This window comes from Callithrix jacchus, chromosome 18 (assembly GCF_049354715.1).
Source record: "Callithrix jacchus isolate 240 chromosome 18, calJac240_pri, whole genome shotgun sequence".
NCBI classification, from domain to species: Eukaryota; Metazoa; Chordata; class Mammalia; order Primates; family Cebidae; genus Callithrix; species Callithrix jacchus.
The window spans coordinates 44,464,233-44,485,030 of record NC_133519.1 but is presented as its reverse complement, the minus strand read 5'-3'; the positions used below and the strand labels follow the sequence as shown (position 1 = coordinate 44,485,030).

At 36.5% G+C, this 20,798-nt stretch overlaps 1 protein-coding gene across 7 annotated transcripts; it reads left to right on the top strand.

Moving 5' to 3' along the window:
- Positions 1 to 596: 596 nt before the first annotated feature.
- PDC (phosducin) lies at positions 597 to 20,704 on the top strand. Of its 7 annotated transcripts, XM_078355135.1 has the most exons (6): positions 597 to 650; positions 8,186 to 8,316; positions 13,221 to 13,348; positions 14,246 to 14,330; positions 17,321 to 17,472; positions 19,776 to 20,704. In XM_078355135.1, exons 4-6 carry the CDS (start codon positions 14,270 to 14,272, stop codon positions 20,304 to 20,306), a joined length of 744 nt encoding a protein of 247 aa, XP_078211261.1. In that variant the 5' UTR covers positions 597 to 650; positions 8,186 to 8,316; positions 13,221 to 13,348; positions 14,246 to 14,269; the 3' UTR covers positions 20,307 to 20,704. The 7 variants fall into 7 exon arrangements, with proteins under 7 accessions (XP_078211261.1, XP_054103622.1, XP_035135490.1 ...); XM_054247647.2 differs by lacking the exon at positions 8,186 to 8,316; XM_035279599.3 differs by lacking the exon at positions 13,221 to 13,348.
- The last annotated feature ends 94 nt before the right edge of the window (positions 20,705 to 20,798 follow it).

Here is a 20,798-nt window from a genome sequence, read left to right as displayed (position 1 = left end):
AAAGGAATTTTTAGTGGTAAAAATCAGAAACAATAAGAAGTGAAAAGGAAAAAATGCTAATAAAACTAGAATCCAGAAAGCAAGTAGATCTGTAAATGACAGGCCACCTGAAAAAACGGCATTGAAAGCCTGTAGTGAGAGAAGATGAAAACCATAGTGTCTCTCTTACTCTTCCTAATGCTGTAGCAATCACAGCACTTCATTGTGATTATGTTTTTACTCACCTGTCTCCCCCACTGGACTGCAAGCCCCACGACATAGGAAATAGGGTTTATTTTTCTTTGTACCATAGTGCCTAGCTATTGCTTGTTTCACACAAAGTAGGTGCTCATAGATGTTTATGGGACTAACGAATACAACTCATGTTACTGTGATAAACAAGTGCTCATAATAATCCCTGTCTCTCATCCACTCTGTGTGATCTGTAAACTATAAACTGACTACTCAAAGTTTGTTTGGTTTTGCCCTATTATTAATCAACAGGCCCTGCTAATTCTTTAAATCCTATTACTTGTTCAGAGCTATTTCTGCAAAGGTCATCAATATCCGGGGATCTTAAATCTAAGCTTAAAGCTGCCGAAGTTCAAGAGGAGTTCAGTAGACAGGGATTCTCACCCACTGAACAAGGACACCAGGCAAAGATCCAAACTGTGAGTCCACAAGTAGTCTTCTTGATCATATAATTTTAAAAATTTTACCTTAGAGGAAAAAATAATGATTCACTGTTTATATACTATTTTGTTAATTTAAAATAGTTCAAAGTACATAAAGTATTGATTTCTCTACTATAAAGACAATTAAATACTGTGTATCCTTCTCTCTTTAAGTGATTTGCACCAGTCATCTTCACTAATAAAGATTCAGAGTAAACATGCAATTTTGAGCCTGATATTCTGGACTGTTCAAATAAGACCATGACTGGATAACTCATTTTGCAATTTTAAATTTCCTTTGAGTGAAGAGAGAACTGAAGGGAATAAATGATGATTCCTTGCACTTTATGTTTGAAGATTTGGCTCCCAAGTTGTGAAAGGGAGTGCAGTAGTTGCCCTTTATCCAAGGGGAATATGTTCCAGGACTCACACGGGATGCCTAAAACCATAGATAGAGCTGAACCCCGTGTATACTATGTGTTTTTCTAAACATGCATACCTGTGATAAGGTTTAATTTATAAATTAGACACAGTCCGAGGTTAGCAATAATGACTAATAATAAAATGGAACAATTATAACAATATGCTAGCATCGTAACAGTTGCGCTTTGGGACTTTATTAAGTAAATGAGGGTTACTTGAACACAAGCACTGCAACAGTCAATCTGATAACTAAGACCGTAGTGCATACAGGGTGGATATGGCAGACAAAGAGATGATTCACGTCCCAGGCCACACAGAGCAGGATGATGTGAGATTTCCTCAAGCTACTCAGTACACTGCACAATTTAAAACTTGCAAATTGTTTATTTCTGGAATTTTTCATTTAATATTTTTGGACTGAGATTGACCAAGGGTAACTGAAATCACAGAAAGCAAACCCTTAGGTAAGTGAGGAGGACTACCATATTCATCCAGAGCTAAGGCATGTTTTGAGGCTTTTGCTTAGTAGTATGTTGTTGTGGTTTGTTCGTGGTTTTTAATTTTTAAGTAGAAATAATGTTTGTTTCGAAAGGTTACTTTAGAAATTTAATGAAAGAGAAATACTGTTTTTAAAAGAAAAGAACACTGAGAGTTTGTGGATATTTGTTAAATTCGATAAAAATTTTCTTTTAACTTTTTTTTTCTATTTTGTTCCCATGGAGGTTATTATTATTACTAATAAACTGTACAGTTTGCCTCATGAAAATAAGTGCAGTAATTGATTTGCAATGGAGTATTTTTACTATCTACAAAAATAGCTGTTAACTATGGCATCCATTTTAAATAAATAAATATATATACATATACATGTATATATATATATTTGTCCATTATATGTGCTACTCAGAATCACTTTAGATTAAAACTTAAACTTTAGAGATCATCTAATTCATCATGACAATTTCTGTCTAAATATTAGAAGTGGATTTGATATTATATAAGTCATTATCAAAATATAGTGAACCATTCATAATAATGCCTGCAGTGTAATTCAAACAATATGTACAGGAATATGTATATTTACAAGACAAAGAGATATCTAAGAAAAGTAACTTATAAATTTCTAACAATTCTATTTTCTCCAGAACAAGTAAAAGAATATCTGTACATTGTAGCAGCAAACTTGGATAGGTGGATGTCTTTTCACTAGGAGCAGGAATTCAGTTATGAATTCAGTTATGAGCTTTTAAAGCTTATATTCCCAGAGTAAGTTTTTTTTACTGATGATACAGGATAACAGAAAATTGTTGTTTTCTATGCATTCCTAGCATACAAATTGTTTAAAAGGCTCCCTACAACTCCCCTGCCCAGTCTCATTTGTTGAAAAGGCAAAACTATTTGAGTAGGGTAGAAACAGGAAATATTACATCTGTTCTACAGTGTCTTATATCAAAATTTCTATCATAGTTTTTCTATCAAAGTTGTTATGAACTTTATCTAGATACTGGGGGTGGGGGAAATCAGGCATAAAATAAGGAACATTTTCAATAGCATCAAGATGAGTGTTTTATATTTAAAATAAAGAAAAACTAACATTTGCTGACTGCCAACAATTTTCTAATTTGTTATAACCATTTTGAGGACCGTGTGTCCTATATTCCACTCATGTGTCTCAAAATTTAATTGTAAAGAAAACGCTTATTATGATACCACAAAATGTAGAAGTTGATCTATCCCAAAATTAACAACTAACATAAATGCAGGTAGCAACAAAAATCCTAAGTTTTGTCTTACTCTGTTAGAGAAATGAAATTCAAAAAACATATGCAAAGCATTACAACATAAATGCAAAAAGAAAAATCAAACAAAAAATTACTCATGATCTGCAAAATCATAGGTAGGGAAGACAATTCATTGGAAAACAAGTATGTTACATTCAAATTAAATAATCATTCTCATTTTCACTTAGGCATACATCTTCAGAAAGCCTTTTTACTATTTTTCAGGGCAATTTCATGGCTTTTTTTTTTTTTTTTTGAGACAGAGTCACGCTTTGTCTACCAGGCTGGAATGCAGTGGCATGATCTTGGCTCACTGCAATCTCTGCCTGCAGGGTTCAAGCAATTCTCCTGCCTCAGCCTCCCGAGTACGTGGGACTATAGATGCGCGCCATCAAGCCCAGCTAATTTTTGTATTTTTTGTAGAGACGGGGTTTCACCATGTTGACCAGGATGGTCTCCATCCCTTGACCTCGTGATCCACCCACCTCAGCCTCCCAACATGCTGGGATTACAGGTGTTAGCCCCTGTGCCCGACCTCATGTGCATTTTCTTAGCCTATGTTTCAGGACCGCAAAATTCATCTCCTTTCTATTTTGTATGTTCTTAAATGCCTTGTGGCAAACAAACATTGCCAAAAATAAATCAAGCTATTACAATAAAGGATCTTAGCCTTTATTGGTAGAAGAACATAGGTAGAAGAATATAAAAGACTTAAGAAAAAATGTGCAATATGTATGTGACTACGAACACACATGCACACACACACACACACACATGTTCTTTGAACAGGGAAGCTAACTAGGCATAAACAGTGCATATATATATTATTTCCTAAATATAATTTATATTAATTTGACTATGTTCATTATTAATTTCAAATTTGGTTTTAGCATTTTTAGTTTTTAATTATTTACTAATTATCAAGTCTCTATACCTATTGTCTAGTACAAATAGGGTAGAGTTTGCATAATTTCATTCATTTAATCTTCATGGGCCTTTTGAAATAAACACTATAACTACTATAATTTTACAGATGAGAAAGCTAAACCACAGAGAATTTTAGTGATTTGCTCAAGGTCACACAGCCAACAATTGGTTTAGCTGGATTTGAATCCGCATTGCCCAAGTGCTAATCACTATACTATACAGCCACTTGGAAGCATTGTAATATATAATTCCTGCCGTCACAAGAGGCTTAGTTAATCCTTTGAGGAAAAGACAAATATAAATAAATCAGAGAATTCAAGAAATTAATTGTTATGAGGCATCAAATCCCCTCTTTATTGATTAAAGCCTAAATACATCTCATACTTATTCTCAAGGTCATTAAATAAAATAGGGGCATGGAGTAGAACAAGAGGAAATTATGGCTTGGCCAAAATAATTAGATCCACCTTTATGATTTCGGAGACACTGAAGGTTTCCACAAGCCCAGTAATACTTCCATAATCTCGCATGGTGTTGTCAAACCTATCTGATATGAAATGCTCCCCACTGATAATTTATTTTAGTAAGAAAGAAAAGGCAGAACTGCTTTCTATCGTGTCCAGTATGACACTGGGGAAGATACTCATGGCAGGGGTTAAAACAATTCACATTAACGTATCTGTCATGCTGAGCACATTCGCTTGGCTTAGTTGATCAGATTAGCCCACAGTCACCTTGGAAAACAGGAAAGCAGAGAAGTAAGGAGATGTACGGTTAGAGGTAGAGAAAAGTAGGATATAAAGCCCTGCAAGGGTGACCAGAATACAGTATGACACTCTGTGGGACACAGATCCAGACACCAAATGTAGGTTTCTAACAACAGAATGAAGCAAAATGTACATCCATGGAAAGATGTCGGGTATCCCATAGGTAGAGAGATAAGTTCATGTTTTGCTGTTTAACTTCTTTACTTTGTACTTGGGGAAACTAGTATCAGAATAAGACAGTGAAACCTTTCATTATAATTTGCAAAACGAAAAAAGATATGTGGATACATTTACCTGAACTTCAGCCCTTCTAAACAAAATAGATTATTTCTATTGAGCATCGCCCTTTTAGTTTGCTAAGGATAACAACAGTTATTGAAATGCTAAAATATTTTTTTTGTGTGGAAAATATTGCATATGATATTTATTTAGATGTTCTATTACTTCATCTAACCTGGACTAAAGTGGGTACATATGCTCTATACTAAGTCTGTATACCACTCTTCTGATTCACTTTTTTAGAGCAATACCCTTGATTTCACTGCAGTTAGTGTAGAATACTAATATTTTCCTTAGACATCAAAACAAGCCAGAAACTGGCCAAAGAAATAACTGACATTTGCATTACCTAACATGCAGGGGAATACTGGCCTATATTTTTGTGGGCTCTTCTGTGGCATCCCAAGATTGGGGGTCCACAGGCATGGAAAGAACTAGTGAATAGTCAAAAAAAATGAAAGAGTTATTTTAGATAAGCTTCATTTTCCTAACTGCAATTTTAAAGGGTAGCTGGGGAACCCTGAAAAATCCAGAGGCCCAAAGCTTTAGAAATTAAATAAAAGGCAGGCTATGGAGACACATAAATAGTGGACAGCATCTGTGTAAAGTCATTCTTCACAAAAGTCAGAACCAGGAGCTATGAACTGAATTATATTCTCTCAAAATATATACAGTGAGCCCCTAACCTCCAATATAACAGTATTTGGAGATAGGGACTTTGTAAAAGTAAAGTTATATGAGGTCAAAGGGTATGGCTCTGATCCCATAGGATTACAAGATACCAGGGAGCTAACCTGCTCTCTGTCATATGAGGACACAGTGAGAAGGCAGCCATCTTCCATCCAGGAAGAAGGCCTGCACTAGAAACCAGCCTTACTAGATCTTGATATGAAGCTTTTAGCGTCTGGAACTATGAGAAAATTAGCTTCTGTGTATTAAGCCACACAGTTTGTTTATATTTTGTTATAGCAGCCCAAGCAGACAAAGGCACCTGGCAACCGTGCTTATTTGTGACTTCTGACAAATAGAAAGAAGAGTGGCAGAAAGTTTACAGACTGAAGTTTTAGTTTTCAAACATAAGCCACAAACTGATATTTTATACAAAACTTGGGCTAGATCATGAGAGGCTTAAGAAACAGACTTATTTTAGAAATTGATCTTAAAGATTTCTGAATTTGGACGGGTGCAGTGGCTTACGCCTGTAATCCCAGCACTTTGGGAGGCCAAGGCAGGCAGATCACGAGGTCAGGAAATCGAGACCATCCTGGCTAAGACAGTGAAACTCCATCTCTACTAAAAATACAAAAAAATTAGCTGGGTTTGGTGGCGTGTGCCTGTAGTGCCAGCTACTTGGGAGGCTGAGGCAGGACAACCACTTGAACCTAGGAGGTGGAGGTTGCAGTGAGCTGAGATTGCGCCACTGCACTCCAGCCTGAGTGACAGAGCGAGACTCTACCTCAAATTAAACTAAAAATTAAAAAAATTTAAAAACAGTGTCTAGAGTACCCAGCACATAGTAGCTTCCTTAAAATTTGCTGCTGTCATTTATGAATTAGTTACAACATATGAAACAATTATGAGAAGTGCGACAACAAATAAAAACTTGCCTCCGTCCTCAAAGAATTTACAACAGTGGAGAAAAACGCATAAAAATAAACACTATAAGTTGTTGTGGATGCTAGGAGAGAAGTCAGTCTATATCATAGAGTAATTAGATAATCCCAACTATTTGAAAATCTACCAATAAACTACAATAGCTAGTCTCAAAAGCAAAGCTCTAGCTGGTGTGCTGGCACATGCCTGTAATCCCAGCTACTCCGGAGGCTGAGGCAGGAGAATTCCTTGAACCTCAGAGCAGAGGTCTTGGTGAGCTGAGATGGCGCTATTGCACTCTAGCCTTGGCAACAAGACTGAAACTTCATCTCCAAAAAAAAAAAAAAGAAAAGAAAAAGAAAGCAAAGCTCTTCTTAAGCAATACTGAGAATCTACAAGTCAATTTAAAACTAGATATTCTGATTAGATTAAACAGATTTGAAGTAACCAAGGATAATGATGAATGAAATGTTTGTTTAGGGGTAGATTTTTTTTAAGCCTTTTAAAACGAATGTGTAAAAATTTTACACACTTTCTTTCTGTTCTAGATCATTGCTATCTTATGCGAAACAGGAGAAACAAGCAGGACCATTTATATTTGTCTCATTTTATTTCTTGGTAATTACTAAACCATAGTTGGGAGGTGTTAGAATTTTGAGGACAAAGTTTGAGAAGTGTTATCCTATATAAGCTATTATTTAAAAATATTAAAATCCTAAATTAAGAGGAAAATAAAACCCTAACTTGCTAAAATTCTATTTTAAGCTGTATTTCTCACCAATATTAAATTTTAGTATCACTTTTGAAGAGAGTGATAATATTATTTTAACTGCATGTTATTCTGTCAAAGGTCATCCATATACAATTTTACTTAACACACATTTTCACTGTAACAGTACTATAACTATTTAAAATAAAAAACATACTAAATCACATATTTTTATAATTATGCAATGTGGAAAATACAGTAATTCTTTTGAACCAAAGCAAGTCTTGGTGAAGGTAAGATTTTTACCTTCTGTCTTCTTCCCTTACTGTATTACCAATTTCCAGTCACACGAAGATGTGCTTACCCAAAACCCTGCAATAATCCTATTGTAATTTTAAATGTTTCAGCCTAAAGTAGACACGGAATTTTTTTAACCATGAAATAATATCACTGTACACCAATCCGTTGATTATATTTCTAAATGGCTGATATATTACATGCACATATGTAAAAGATATATTTTTAATTTATTTAACAGACTCATAAAGCAGTTACTATGTGCTGAGATCTAAGCACTTTGCAAATATTCCAATTACATTACTTGTACCAGCCAGGTGACTCACGCTGCAATCCCAGCACTTTGGGAGGCCAAGGTGAGCAGTTCACTTGAGATCAGGAGATCGAGACCAGCCTGGACAACATGGTGAAACCCCATCTCTACCAAAAATACAAAAATTAGCCAGGTGTGGTGACCCATGCCTATAATTCCAGCTAGGTAGAAGGCTGAGGCATGAGAATCCTTGAATCTGGGAAGCGGAGGTTGCAGTGAGTGGAGATTATGCCACCGCCCTCCAGCCTGGGCAACAGAGCAAGATGCTATCTAAAAGAGGCAAAAAATAATTACTTGTATAACGCTAATGTACATTTTGAAGAGGATAAGTTTTTTTGGGATAATCAGAAAACCCCAGAGTGAGTTGGTGACAGGGTAAATTAATAGGAGGGTAGATGAAATCTATTGATAGCTAATAATAATCTACTTGTGTCTTCCTCTAGGTGCTTCATGCAGTGCAAACAAACACACTCATGTCTTAATAGTTTCCTTTCAATCTGTTCACTGCTTTCCTGGCAGTAAAGAGTAACAAGTTTTGCCAATCCTTGTACTCTAACTCAAATGGAGGCATTAGGTAAGGATGGACTCTGTCCTTTACTTAAACAGGCAACCCAGTTGATTTAAGTCTTAGTACTAGTGAGCACCATACTGGAAGAGTTTGGTTCTTCATGTGATTCAGAGCCCAGGAAATGCCTAGCATTAGTCTATTCTCAACATATATGAAGAAGCCAATCAACAAACAAGTTTTGCCCTAAGTAACTGGATTATCTTTTCATAAAGGAATTCCTTGAAATTGGTGAAAGCCTTTCCTGAAAAAGGCATTTCTTTTTCCCAGTAGATTGTCAACTAGGTAAACAACAAGCAAGTCAAGAAGAAAGCTGTACCCTGTGTCTTCAGCATCTGAAATAAAATTATTTTTAGATTTTCTTAGAGTTATGTATATTTACTGAGAATAGTAGCTAACACAAATTAACAATACAGTCTTAAAAAGTAAAGAGACTGGATTGAGTCTCTTATTTTTCTGGGAACTGAAGAGCTATTGAAATTATCAAATAAATTTCCATTTCTTTGTTCTGTAGTTTTCTTCAAAAATTTTCATGTTTTTTGAGATGCAAAATTTATTTTTAAATAATTTCACTAATAAAATGGTTGTTTGTCCAGTAGTTTTTACTTATTTCCATTTTCCATTATGCTTTTAAATTACTAAAGCCATTACAATATAATTCTTCATTATATTTATACTTACCTAAATATTGTAAAATTGATTGGCTTTCCCTTGACAGTCTTTTATTGTTCAAGCAGAAAATATCAAGTTGGCAAAGACATTTGACCTTCAGTGATTCTGGATAGGGATTGCAAAAAGAGAAACAAAATTGCAGAAGCAGTCCAGGTGTTGAGACCAAAGGTAAAGGCAAAAGAGAAATCAAGAGAGGGTTCTGTCTTCCTACCCTATGCCTTGGGGAGGCACCAAACAAACCAAATGTAGGACTGAAGTGTAAATCTACAGAAAACTAAGATGAGTTTCAAAGTATAAACTGTGCGATATTGGTACTTAAAACTGACTTCAAAAGAAAGAGGCAAAGCAAAAAAAGTGAAAGAATAAAGCATAAAAAGAAGATAGTTTATCCACGATTGGTACGTCCTCCCTGACTTGAAAACTTCAGGAAAATCACAACTATCTGGACACCCGAGAGAATATGCTAGTGTGTATAATAACTGAGTTTTCCAAATGGGCCAGAGCTAAACAAGGAAATGGGTTTGAGAGCGTGAACCAGATAGAATTAAAGAAGAGATTCTATATGAGGGCCCTATGGAGTTTCATATGAATAAAAATCCAAGTGCTTTTAGTGATTTTCTATTTTAGCCTCTCAAAAGCACTATAACTGACAGGGTGTGGTGGCTCACTCCTATAATCCCAGCACTTTGAAGGGCCAAGGTGGGAGGATCTCTTGAGGCCAGGAGTTCAACACTAGCCTGGGCAACATAGCAAAAAATAAAAAATAATTAGCAGGGCATGATGTCACACACCTGTAGTTCCCGCCACCCAGGATGCTGAGGTGGGAAGATCACTTGAGCCCAAGAGTTTGCCTGTCCGGGGAGCTAAGACTATACCATTGGAGGACATCCACGACAGCTGCAGTTCCCAGCAAGAACAGCGCAGAGGGTGAGCGCTCACCACATTTCCAAACAAGTTTTCACTGCCCACAGACCAGGAGATTCCCGGGCGAAAAGCGCAACGAGTTTGCAGCATGGCGGTTTCAGCCGGTGCCGCGTCTGCGCAGAAACTCACACCAGTCTGGGCGGCCGTTTCCACTGGCGCAGCGGCTCAGCAACTCCTCTGCTAGCGGACTGTGACTAGACTACTCCGTGCTGGGCAGGGCATGTCTGAAAAAAGGCAGCAACAAGACAGGAAATTATAAAGCCAACCTTCCTGGGACAGAGCACCTGAGAAAGAGGCGGTCATGAGTTCCGCTGCAGCAGACTTAAAAGTACAGGCTAAGCAGCTCTGCACAGAATGGCGGAGCTCCCAGCATAGCATTTGAGCTCCTATAAGGGAAAGTCTGTCTCCTCAAGCAACTCCCTGACCCCGTATACCCAAAGAGACACCTCATAAAGGACAGCTCAGACTTACATCTAGCAGGTACCCTTCGGGGACGAGGATAGCAGAGGAAAAAAACCGAGAGCAACCCTTGCTGTTCTGCAGCCCCCACGGGTGATCCCAGAGGAGTGGGGTCTGGAGGGGACCTCCAGCCATCCTGCAGCAGAGGGGCTGGACTGTTAGAAGGAAAACTAAGAAGCAGAAAGAACTAGCTTCAACATCAACAAAAAGGACATCCACTTAGAGACCCCATCCGAAAGTCACGAACCACAAAGACCACAGGTAGATAAAGCCACTGAGATGGGAAGAAACCACTGCAAAAAGGATGAAAACACCAAAAACCAGAATGCCTCTCCTCCTCCAAGGATTCACAACTCCTCACCAGCTAGACATCAAAGATGGATGGAGAACGAATCTGATGAACGGACAGAAACAGGCTTCAGAAGGTGGGTAATAAACTTCTCAGAGCTAAAAGAACATGTGGTAACCCAATGCAGAGAAACTAAGAACAGACAAAAGGTTAGATGAGATGCTAATGAGAATAACAGCTTAGAGAAGAATATAAACGACTTGATGGAGCTGAAAAACATAGCACAAGAACTTCATGAAGCATACACAAGTTTCAATAGCCAAATCGACCAAGCAGAAGAAAGGGTATCAGAGATTGAAGATCAACTCAATGAAATAAAACAAGAAGGCAAGAATAGAGAAAAAAGAGTGAAAAGAAATTAACAAAGCCTCCAAAAAAATGGGATTATGTGAAAAGACCTAATCTATGTTTGATAAATGTACCTGAATGTGACGAAGAGAATGAATCCAAGCTGGAAAACACTCTTCAGGATATTATACAGGAGAACTTCCCCAACCTAGCAAGGCAGGCCAACATTTAAATCCAGGAAATACAGAGACCACCACAAAGACATTCCTCAAGAAGAGCAACCCCAAGGCACATAATCATCAGATTCACCAGGGTTGAAATGAAGGAAAAAATGCTAAGGGCAGCCAGAGAAAAAGGTTGGGTTACCCACAAAGGGAAAAACCATCAGACTCACAGGGGATCTCTTGGCAGAAACCCTAGAAGCCAGAAGAGAGTGGGGGCCAATATTCAACGTCCTTAAAGAAAATAACTTTCAACCTAGAATTTCAGATCCAGCCGAACTAAGCTTCAGAAGCGAAGGAGAAAGAAAATCCTTTATGGACAAGCACTTGCTGAGAGATTTCATCACCACCAGGCCTGCCTTACAAGAGCACCTGAAAGAAGCCCTAAACAAGGAAAGGAACAACCAGTACCAGCCACTCCCAAAACATACCAAACACAACCATCTGATCTTTGACAAACCTGACAAACACAAGCAATGGGGAAAAGATTCCCTGTTTAATAAATGGTGTTGGGAAAACTGACTAGCCATGTGCAGAAAGCAGAAACTGGACCCCTTCCTGACACCTTACACTAAAATTAACTCCAGATGGATTAAAGACTTGAACATAAGACCTAACACCATAAAATCCCTAGAAGAAAACCTAGGCAAAACCATTCAGGACATAGGCATCAGCAAAGACTTCATGACTAAAACACTAAAAGCATTGGCAAAAAAAGCCAAAATAGACAATTGGGACCTAATTAAACTCCAAAGCTTATGCACAGCAAAAGAAAACACCACTAGAGTGAACAGGCAACCAACAGAATGGGAAAAAATGTTTGCAATCTACCCATCTGACAAAGGGCAATATCCAGTATCTACGAAGAACTAAAACAGATTTACAAGAAAAAAACAAACAAACCCATCCAAAAGTGGGAGAAGGATATGAACAGATACTTTTCAAAAGAAGACATATATGAGGCCAACAAACATATGAAAAAATGCTCATCATCACTGATTATTAGAGAAATGCAAATCAAAACCACATTGAGATACCACCTCATGCCAGTTAGAATGGCAATCATTAAAAAGTCTGGAGACAACAGATGCTGAGAGGATGTGGAGAAATAGGAACACTTTTACACTGTGGGTGAGAGTGTAAACTAGTTCAACCATTATGAAAGTGTGGCACTTCCTCAAGGATCTAGAAATGGAAATTCCATTTGACCCAGCAATACCATTATTGAGTATATACCCAAAGGATTATAAATCATTCTATTATAAAGACACATGCACACATATGTTCATAGCGGCACTGTTTACAATAGCAAAGATCTGGAACCAACCCAAATGCCCATCGATGATAGACTGGACAAGAAAAATGTGGCACATATACACCATGGAATACTATGCAGTCATTAAAAAATGATGAGTTCATGTCCTTTGTAGGGACATGGATGAATCTGGAAACCATCATTCTCAGCAAACTGACACAAGAACAGAAAATCAAACACTGCCTGTTCTTACTCATAGGTGGGTGAACAATGAGAATACATGGACACAGGGAGGGGAGCATCACACCCTGGGGTCTGTTGGGAGGCAGGGGCCAAGGGAGGGACAGCAGGGTGGGGTGGGGAGGTTGGGGAGGGATAACATAGGGAGAAATGCCAGATGTAGGTGATGGGGGAACGGAAGCAGCAAACCACATTGCCATGTGTGTACCTATGCAACAATTCTGCATGATCTGCACATGTACCTCAGAACATAAAGTACAATTTTAAAAAATAATAAAAATAAATACACAAACAAATAAATGACTGTACCATTGCACTGAATGAACCCTGGATGACAGAGTTAGACCATCTTTCTAAAAACTTAAAAAAGAAATACCATAGGCTTAGCTACAGGCTGTTTTCATTTGCTTGGTGGGTACTGTTGTCATGAAAACTTGTTCCATGGTCTGGAGAGATGCTATTGAATAGTGTTCCTTACACCATCATTCTTTTTTTTTTTTTTAAGATGGAGTCTCACTCTGTCACCAGGCACCAGGCTAGAGTGCAGTGGCATGGTCTCAGCTCACTGCAACCTCCGCCTCCCAGGTTCGAGCAATTCTCCTACCTCAACCTCCCAAGTAGCTGGGACTACAGGTGCGCACAACCACGCCCAGCTAATTTTTGTATTTTAGTAGAGATGGGGTTTCACCATGTTGGCCAAGATGGTCTCGATCTCTTGACCTTGTGATCTGCCCGCCTTGGCCTCCCAAAGTGCTGGGATTGCAGGCATGAGCCACCAAGCCTGGCCTAGACCATCATTCTTTAATGCCAATTCAGAGATTAGATTTGCCAAATCACAGTGAGAAAAATAACTCTATTGAATCTTGTTTGAATAGTATGTTAATTTCCAAAATGGTATAATGATTAAGAGTTGGCTCCAAAGTCAAATAATCTAGGTTCAAATCTTTGCTCCACCACTTGTTGTGTAATCTTGGGCAAGTAACTTAAACTCCCTGCCCTTCAGCTTCCTTGGTTATAACATGTCACTAACAATTGTCCCTACCACATATGGCTATGTGAGAATTAAATGAGTTTTGACAGATAAAATAATTTAAACAACTCCTGACACACAGTGAGTGTTCATAGCAAGTATATAATTATTAATAATTTTATTTTATATTATATGAAATAAATAACATTTATTGCTTATATATTCAAATTTCATATAATATTATGAAATTAGGAAAATCAGTAATAAATAATGTTCATTAACCACACAGACTTAACTGGAAGGCTTAAGACAAATTATGAATCATATAAAATCCTTAAGTCCAGACATCTTTAATAACACGTTAATGTCCTTTTACGCTGCAGACAGAAACATTCTAAACACTTTATCATTTAGTGATTATCTTTAGCCTACTATGGAATCTGACAGCAGGAGCCTATAAATATGCATATACCTATATATTTCAATTTGTACATATATATATATACATGTGCACATCTTGGAATTTATCTGCCATTATTATTTCTTTGTTCCATCTATAGATTATATCAAATCCAATCCCTGAAATGGAAGAAGCCAAAAGCCTAAGTTTGGAGGAAGACTTTGAAGGACAGGCCACACATACAGGCAAGCAAAACTAGAAGAAAAAATAATTATTAAATTAGAATTAAATCTGGCAATATCTATTGTTCTTATTGACACTATTCAGTATGTACGTTAAGTAATATCTTTATATAAATTGTTAGACTAATTTAAAAAATATTTGAGTGAACAAATTAATTTTTGAAATCAAATAATTCCTAACAGTTTTATTTAGAGGTAGAGAGGAAAAAAACCCACTAATTATTGATAATTTATTGCTGCCCAACTAACCCAAGACCTCTTGTCTACGCTAGAATTAAGCCACTTTCCTCTCTCCTGATTGTACCCCACCCTCACTACAAACTTTCATTGTAAGTAATATTAGACCAAAAGGTAAATAAATGGCTTTTAATTTTAATTTTTTTGAATCTAAAAATATAAAGGGAATGATAAGATATTCCCTTTATTCTTTTGAATACATATTTTTTGAATCTAAAAATATAAAGGGAATGACAACATATTCCCTTTATTCTTTTGAATAAATATTTTTTGAATCTAAAAATATAAAGGGAATGACAACATATTCCCTTTATTCTTTTGAATAAATATTTTTTGAATCTAAAAATATAAAGGGAATGACAACATATTCCCTTTATTTTTTGACTAAATGAATTTTAGTATTCCTCCAGAAAACCGAAAAGTTTATTTTATCCAGAGTCTATTTTCTTAATCTGTTAAATTATGTTTGGCTATCTATATGCTACTCCTAAGAACTTAAAACTTAAATATCATGACTTAAAGTTAAAAATTCACATTTAACTCTATTCAGTCTTATTTGAATGGTAATTTCCTATCTCTTTTAATTTGGGTTAAACCATCAAATTTAGCCACAACTTTGAAAGAATTCATACAAGTACTAGCCAAAATGTGTGATTTATTTTATAATAGCAATATGAGGAATACTTTCCTAAGTATGACCAAAAACAACATCAACAACAAAAAAGACCATGAAAGGAAAGGTTGATAAGTTCAACTATAAAAAGGAAGAAAGGATGACGGATGAAGGGATGGAGGGAGGGAAGAAGGGAAAATGGGAGATGGGAAAAAAGGAAGGAAATATCTGCTGTCTGGTAAAGGTCACTAGGAACAAAAGTCAAAAAACATTTAATAAATTGAGTAAAAACACTGGCAGCTCAACCGATAGTGTTAGTTTCCTAATATACATTAAGAGCTCCTGCAAATCAGTAAGAAAAGAAATGAATTACCAAATAGAACAATGAGCAAAAGACAGAACAGATTTTTCGTGGGGGAAAAAAGTAACACAAAAAGCATAGTGGAAGTAAGTAAGTGTAATAACACATTTTTGGCACTCTCATGCATTGTTCATAGCAGTGTAAACTGGTACAATATCCATAGGGGCAGCCTCACAATATCAAAATTAGTAATGTATATGCCCTTTGACCAAGGAATTGTACTTATATAAACATAAATATACCTGCACAGATTTCTTTAAAACGTATGCACAAGATTCTTCCCTCAGCATCATATGTCATAGAAAAAATGTAGAAACAAACAATGCAGATCACTATGAAACCGTTTAAGTAAATTATGTACAACTACACAATAGAACACCATACCTCCATTTTCCAAATTTTCTAAAGGGAGAATCTCTTCATGTGTATACCAAGAAAATCTCCAAGATATAGTATGAAACAGATAAAGCAAGGTAAGGAAAAATGTGTTTAATACACCACAATTTGTAGAAACCGGGAGCAAAAATGGAGTCTCTTTCTTTAAACAAACATACATACATGTATATTTTTTATATACATAAAACATATTTTAAAATATTGATATGAACACTACATATGTACACAAAAATCTTTGCCTGCATATAATATAAATATATTCATGATAAATTGATATTAAATATATATCATATATATAAAACAAAAATTATTAGGCAATATGGAGGAGAAAGAAGGAATACATCCATATATAGAATATGATATAGAATACAACATTAAAGGTGTGGATATAGCTAAGCATTAGTGAAGGACAGTAGGTTTAATATTCCTTGTTTTAAAGAATTTAAGACCTTCTTAAATGAATAATGCTATCAGTCATCAGATCAACTGAATATCATAATTCCAGTTGAATCATCCTTTATTTAATTAGTTTTTCTTAAATCTGCCAACTGGCCAGGCACAGTGGCTCACACCTGTAATCCCAACACTTTGGGAGGCTAAGGTAGGCAGATCACTTGAGGTCAGAAGTTTGAGACCAGCCTGGCCAACATAGTGAAACCCCATCTCTACTAAAAATACAAAAATTAGCAAGGTGTGGTGGCACACACAAGGGAAGCACTTGAACCCAGGAGGTGGACGTTGCAGTGAGCCGAAATCATGCCCCTGCACTCCAGCCTGGGCAACGGTAAGACTCCATCTCAAAAAAAAAAGAAAAAATCTGCCAATCCTATTCTTTCTATGTTTGTAAAAGAATCTTAGAAAAATGGGATGGTTAGGTAATGATTTTCTTAAAGACATTTTAGTTTTGTTGAGGTCAGGCCCCCTTTTCAGTAGTATGTCATTTACATACTATTGTTATTTTTGTTTCCCCAACATGCTGAGTTTCCTTTCTTCACACTGCAATGCCAATTTCAGTTTGTTGCTGAAGTTTTTTTCTTAGGTAATAAAAGTACTATTTTTTCCAAAATTCTAGTATCCTCCTTAGACTCTAATATTTAAATATACTAACCCCAACCTTTTGCCAGTAGTTCAAAGTGCATAACTTATATTTTCATTAGTGCAAATGTTTCTGAAAGATTCTTTACCAAAACCCATTTAACAAGATTAATGTGGAAGCATATTTTTATGAGCAGGGCAGTCGGAAATTTCTAGTCCAAACAAGATTTTTTTTTCTGATGCAGGAGATAATAAGTTTATTCCCATAGCAATACTTACACAAGTTTCAATTATGCTAATAGTCCTTTTGAAAATAAAAGGGGAAACAATTGATTTGTAATTTCATTCCAGGACCCAAAGGAGTAATAAATGATTGGAGGAAGTTTAAATTAGAGAGTGAAGACAGTGATTCAACTCCACCTAGCAAGAAGGAGATTCTCAGGCAAATGTCTTCTCCTCAGAGTAGGAACAGCAAAGATTCAAAGGAACGAGTCAGCAGAAAGGTAAGATAATATGAAAATCAGTAACAAATAATTTACAATGTGTTTTCTAATCTAAATAACCACTTTAGACTATTAAAATATATTGATTGCAGTATTGCTTATGCTGGCAAAAAATGTAAATGAAGTGAATGCCTATTGTGGCATTCCATGCTAAGAGCACATACAGTTATGAAAAGAATTAGTTACAAATACATGAGTTGACTTAGAAATAGTTTCACAATATGAGAAAGAGAAATACAGAGAACTCCATCTGGGTAATTGTAACAAACCTGCTCCATTTGTTTTGAAGAGATGTGAAGAAAAAATAAATTTAGAAGTATTTTGAAACATGTAAAATACTACATAAATGTGACACATACTCATTATTAAAAAAAATTTTTATTTTTGAGATGGATTTTCGCTGTTGTTACCCAGACTGGAGTGCAATGGCACGATCTCGGCTCACCGCAACCTCCGCCTTCTGGGTTCAAGCAGTTCTCCTGCCTCAGCCTCCCAAGTAGCTGGGACTACAGGCGTGCACCACCATGCCCAGCTAATTTTTGTATTTTTAGTAGAGACGGGGTTTCACCTTGTTGACCAGGATGGTCTCGATCTCTTAACCTCGTGATCCACCCGCCTCGGCCTCCCAAAGTGCTGGGATTACAGGCATGAGCCACCGCGCCCAGCCTTCATTATTAAAAATGTTATGCTAAGGTTAAACTTTGAAAATGCATCTAAATGTGTACATATCCATATGTCTGGATATGTGACTAAAGTAAGTTTTCATACAAATGCTGAAACACATCGTCAAGTCAGATTTGTATGGTCTGGTCTTTAATAGTAAATTAACAGAACTACAGCAGCAATTATATGAAGTATTAGAAATGTTTAGGGTTAAAACTAAATTGGGAGAATATTATTATTATTATTATTATTATTACTATTATTATTTTGAGACAAAGTCTCACTCTGTCACCCCAGCTGGAGTGCGGTGGCAAGATCTTGGCTCACTGCAACCTCTGCCTCCTAGATTCAAGTGATTCTCCTGCCTCGGCCTCCCAAGTAGCTGGGACTACAGGCACGCACTACCATGCCCAGCTATTTTTTGTATTTTTTATAGAGATGGAGTTTCATCGTGTTGCCCAGTCTGTTCTCCTGGACTCAAACAATTCCCCTCCTCTACCTCCCAAAGTGCTGGGATTACAGGCATGAGTCCCCACACCCATCCTGGGAAAATAATCTTAAAACAGAAAAAAATATGATAAGGAAAAGAATGACAACATTAGGGAAACAGATATAAGAAACAGAAACAAGAGAAAGAAGTAATGAAAGCATCATGAACTTTTATTTAACCTAAATCTGTGTCTTCTGTAAAATAACACTAATAATACCTATCTCAGAGGTTATTTGTAAGGATTAAATAACATAATCTATGGGAAGTGCCCAACACCCGGTAGGCTTTTTATAAACATCAGTTTCATGTCTTCTCAATTCTCTTCTACTTTAAAAATTGATAATATTTGCTATTTGAGAGGTTACATAATGATAAGGACGCAGCAGATGATCCCACATGGGAACCATCTAACTTCCATGGTTCTGAGCTGCTCCACATCTATCAATCACACTATGTCCCATTGTTCCTTTTTTCTTTTTTGATTGGGGGAAGGGGTACTTAATATTCTATGGAATACATTAATAATGGACTAGCTATTATGAAAGTGCCTGTAGATAACTTTATATTCCAACTGCAATGAAAAGTCGCTATCTTAGAACATGGAGTTTAGGTATTTTCTTACTTTAGCCTAAACTAGTGAATAATAATAACCTGGAGGGCTTGTTAAAATATGGATTACTTAGCCTCACCCTTACAGGTTCTAATTCAGTAAACCTAGGGTGGTCCCGAAATATTTGCAGTTCCAAGAAGTTCCCAAGTGATGCTAATGCTGCTGGTCCAGCAATTAACCTCTTGGATTGTCTGACAAACTCCAAATAGTAGGAAACACTGTCTTGCTTGAATTCCCCCCACATACGCCAAAAAAATAGGTAAGTTTTAAGATATAATAGTGTTTATTGCTATAAAGAAAATAAGCCAGCGTAAAGAATGTAGAGTGTGAGATGGGAACTTTTTAAGGTAAAGTAATCAAGGAAGGTGACATTTAAACAAAAGCTTGAAAGAGGTGAAAGAGAAAGGTGCATCAGGAGTAAAAGGTCCAGGCAGAGAAAACAGCAAAAGTAAACTCCTTCGGTTAAGAATGGGCTTGGTATATCTAAGGAATAAAATTTCTGACTGAATAATTTCTATCATTTCCTTAATCTATTCTCAGATGAGCATTCAAGAATATGAACTAATTCATAAAGAGAAAGAGGATGAAAACTGCCTTCGTAAATACCGTAGACAGTGTATGCAGGATATGCACCAGAAGCTGAGTTTTGGGCCTAGATATGGGTTTGTGTATGAGCTGGAAACTGGAGAGCAATTCCTGGAAACGATTGAAAAGGAACAGAAGATCACCACGATCGTTGTTCACATTTATGAAGATGGCATCAAGGGCTGTGATGCTCTAAACGATAGTTTAACATGCCTTGCAGCAGAATACCCTATAGTTAAGTTCTGTAAAATAAAAGCTTCGAATACAGGTGCTGGGGACCGCTTTTCCTTAGATGTACTTCCCACACTGCTCGTCTATAAAGGTGGGGAACTCATAAGCAATTTTATTAGTGTTGCTGAACAGTTTGCTGAAGAATTTTTTGCTGGGGATGTGGAGTCTTTCCTAAATGAATATGGGTTACTACCTGAAAGAGAGGTACATACCCTAGAGCATACCAAAATAGAAGAAGAAGAAGATATTGAATAAAGAATCACGATGTCAGTACCTCCTGTTTATCCTTTAGGCACTGGACGATGGTTTTGGTAGTATCCATATTGCTTTAGTGAACACAATATGGACATGGCTATGTTAATTTGACAAAAATGATTGATGCAACAGTTGAACTATTAGCATTTCTTAGTATTAGTTATTCCAACTGATACAATGCTTCACTACAAAACACAGTTGTCTTCAGCAACATTACTAGTAGACAAAGAGAATGAGGATAACATAAAGACATTTTTAAAAAATCCCTTTCAAGTTATGTTTTGGCTTTTTTACTCCATGTTCCCTCCTCACTGTTATTATTATTTGGGCTTTCCAAATTACATTATTAATTATAACTGTATTTGTGTAATAAAAATAAAATCTCATGAGGAAATAAATTTTCTATTTGAAGTCTATTCTTTCTCAAGTGTTACATTACCAAGGCCCTAAAACATCATGAAGCCCAAAATACAAAATATCATTCAGTAAAAT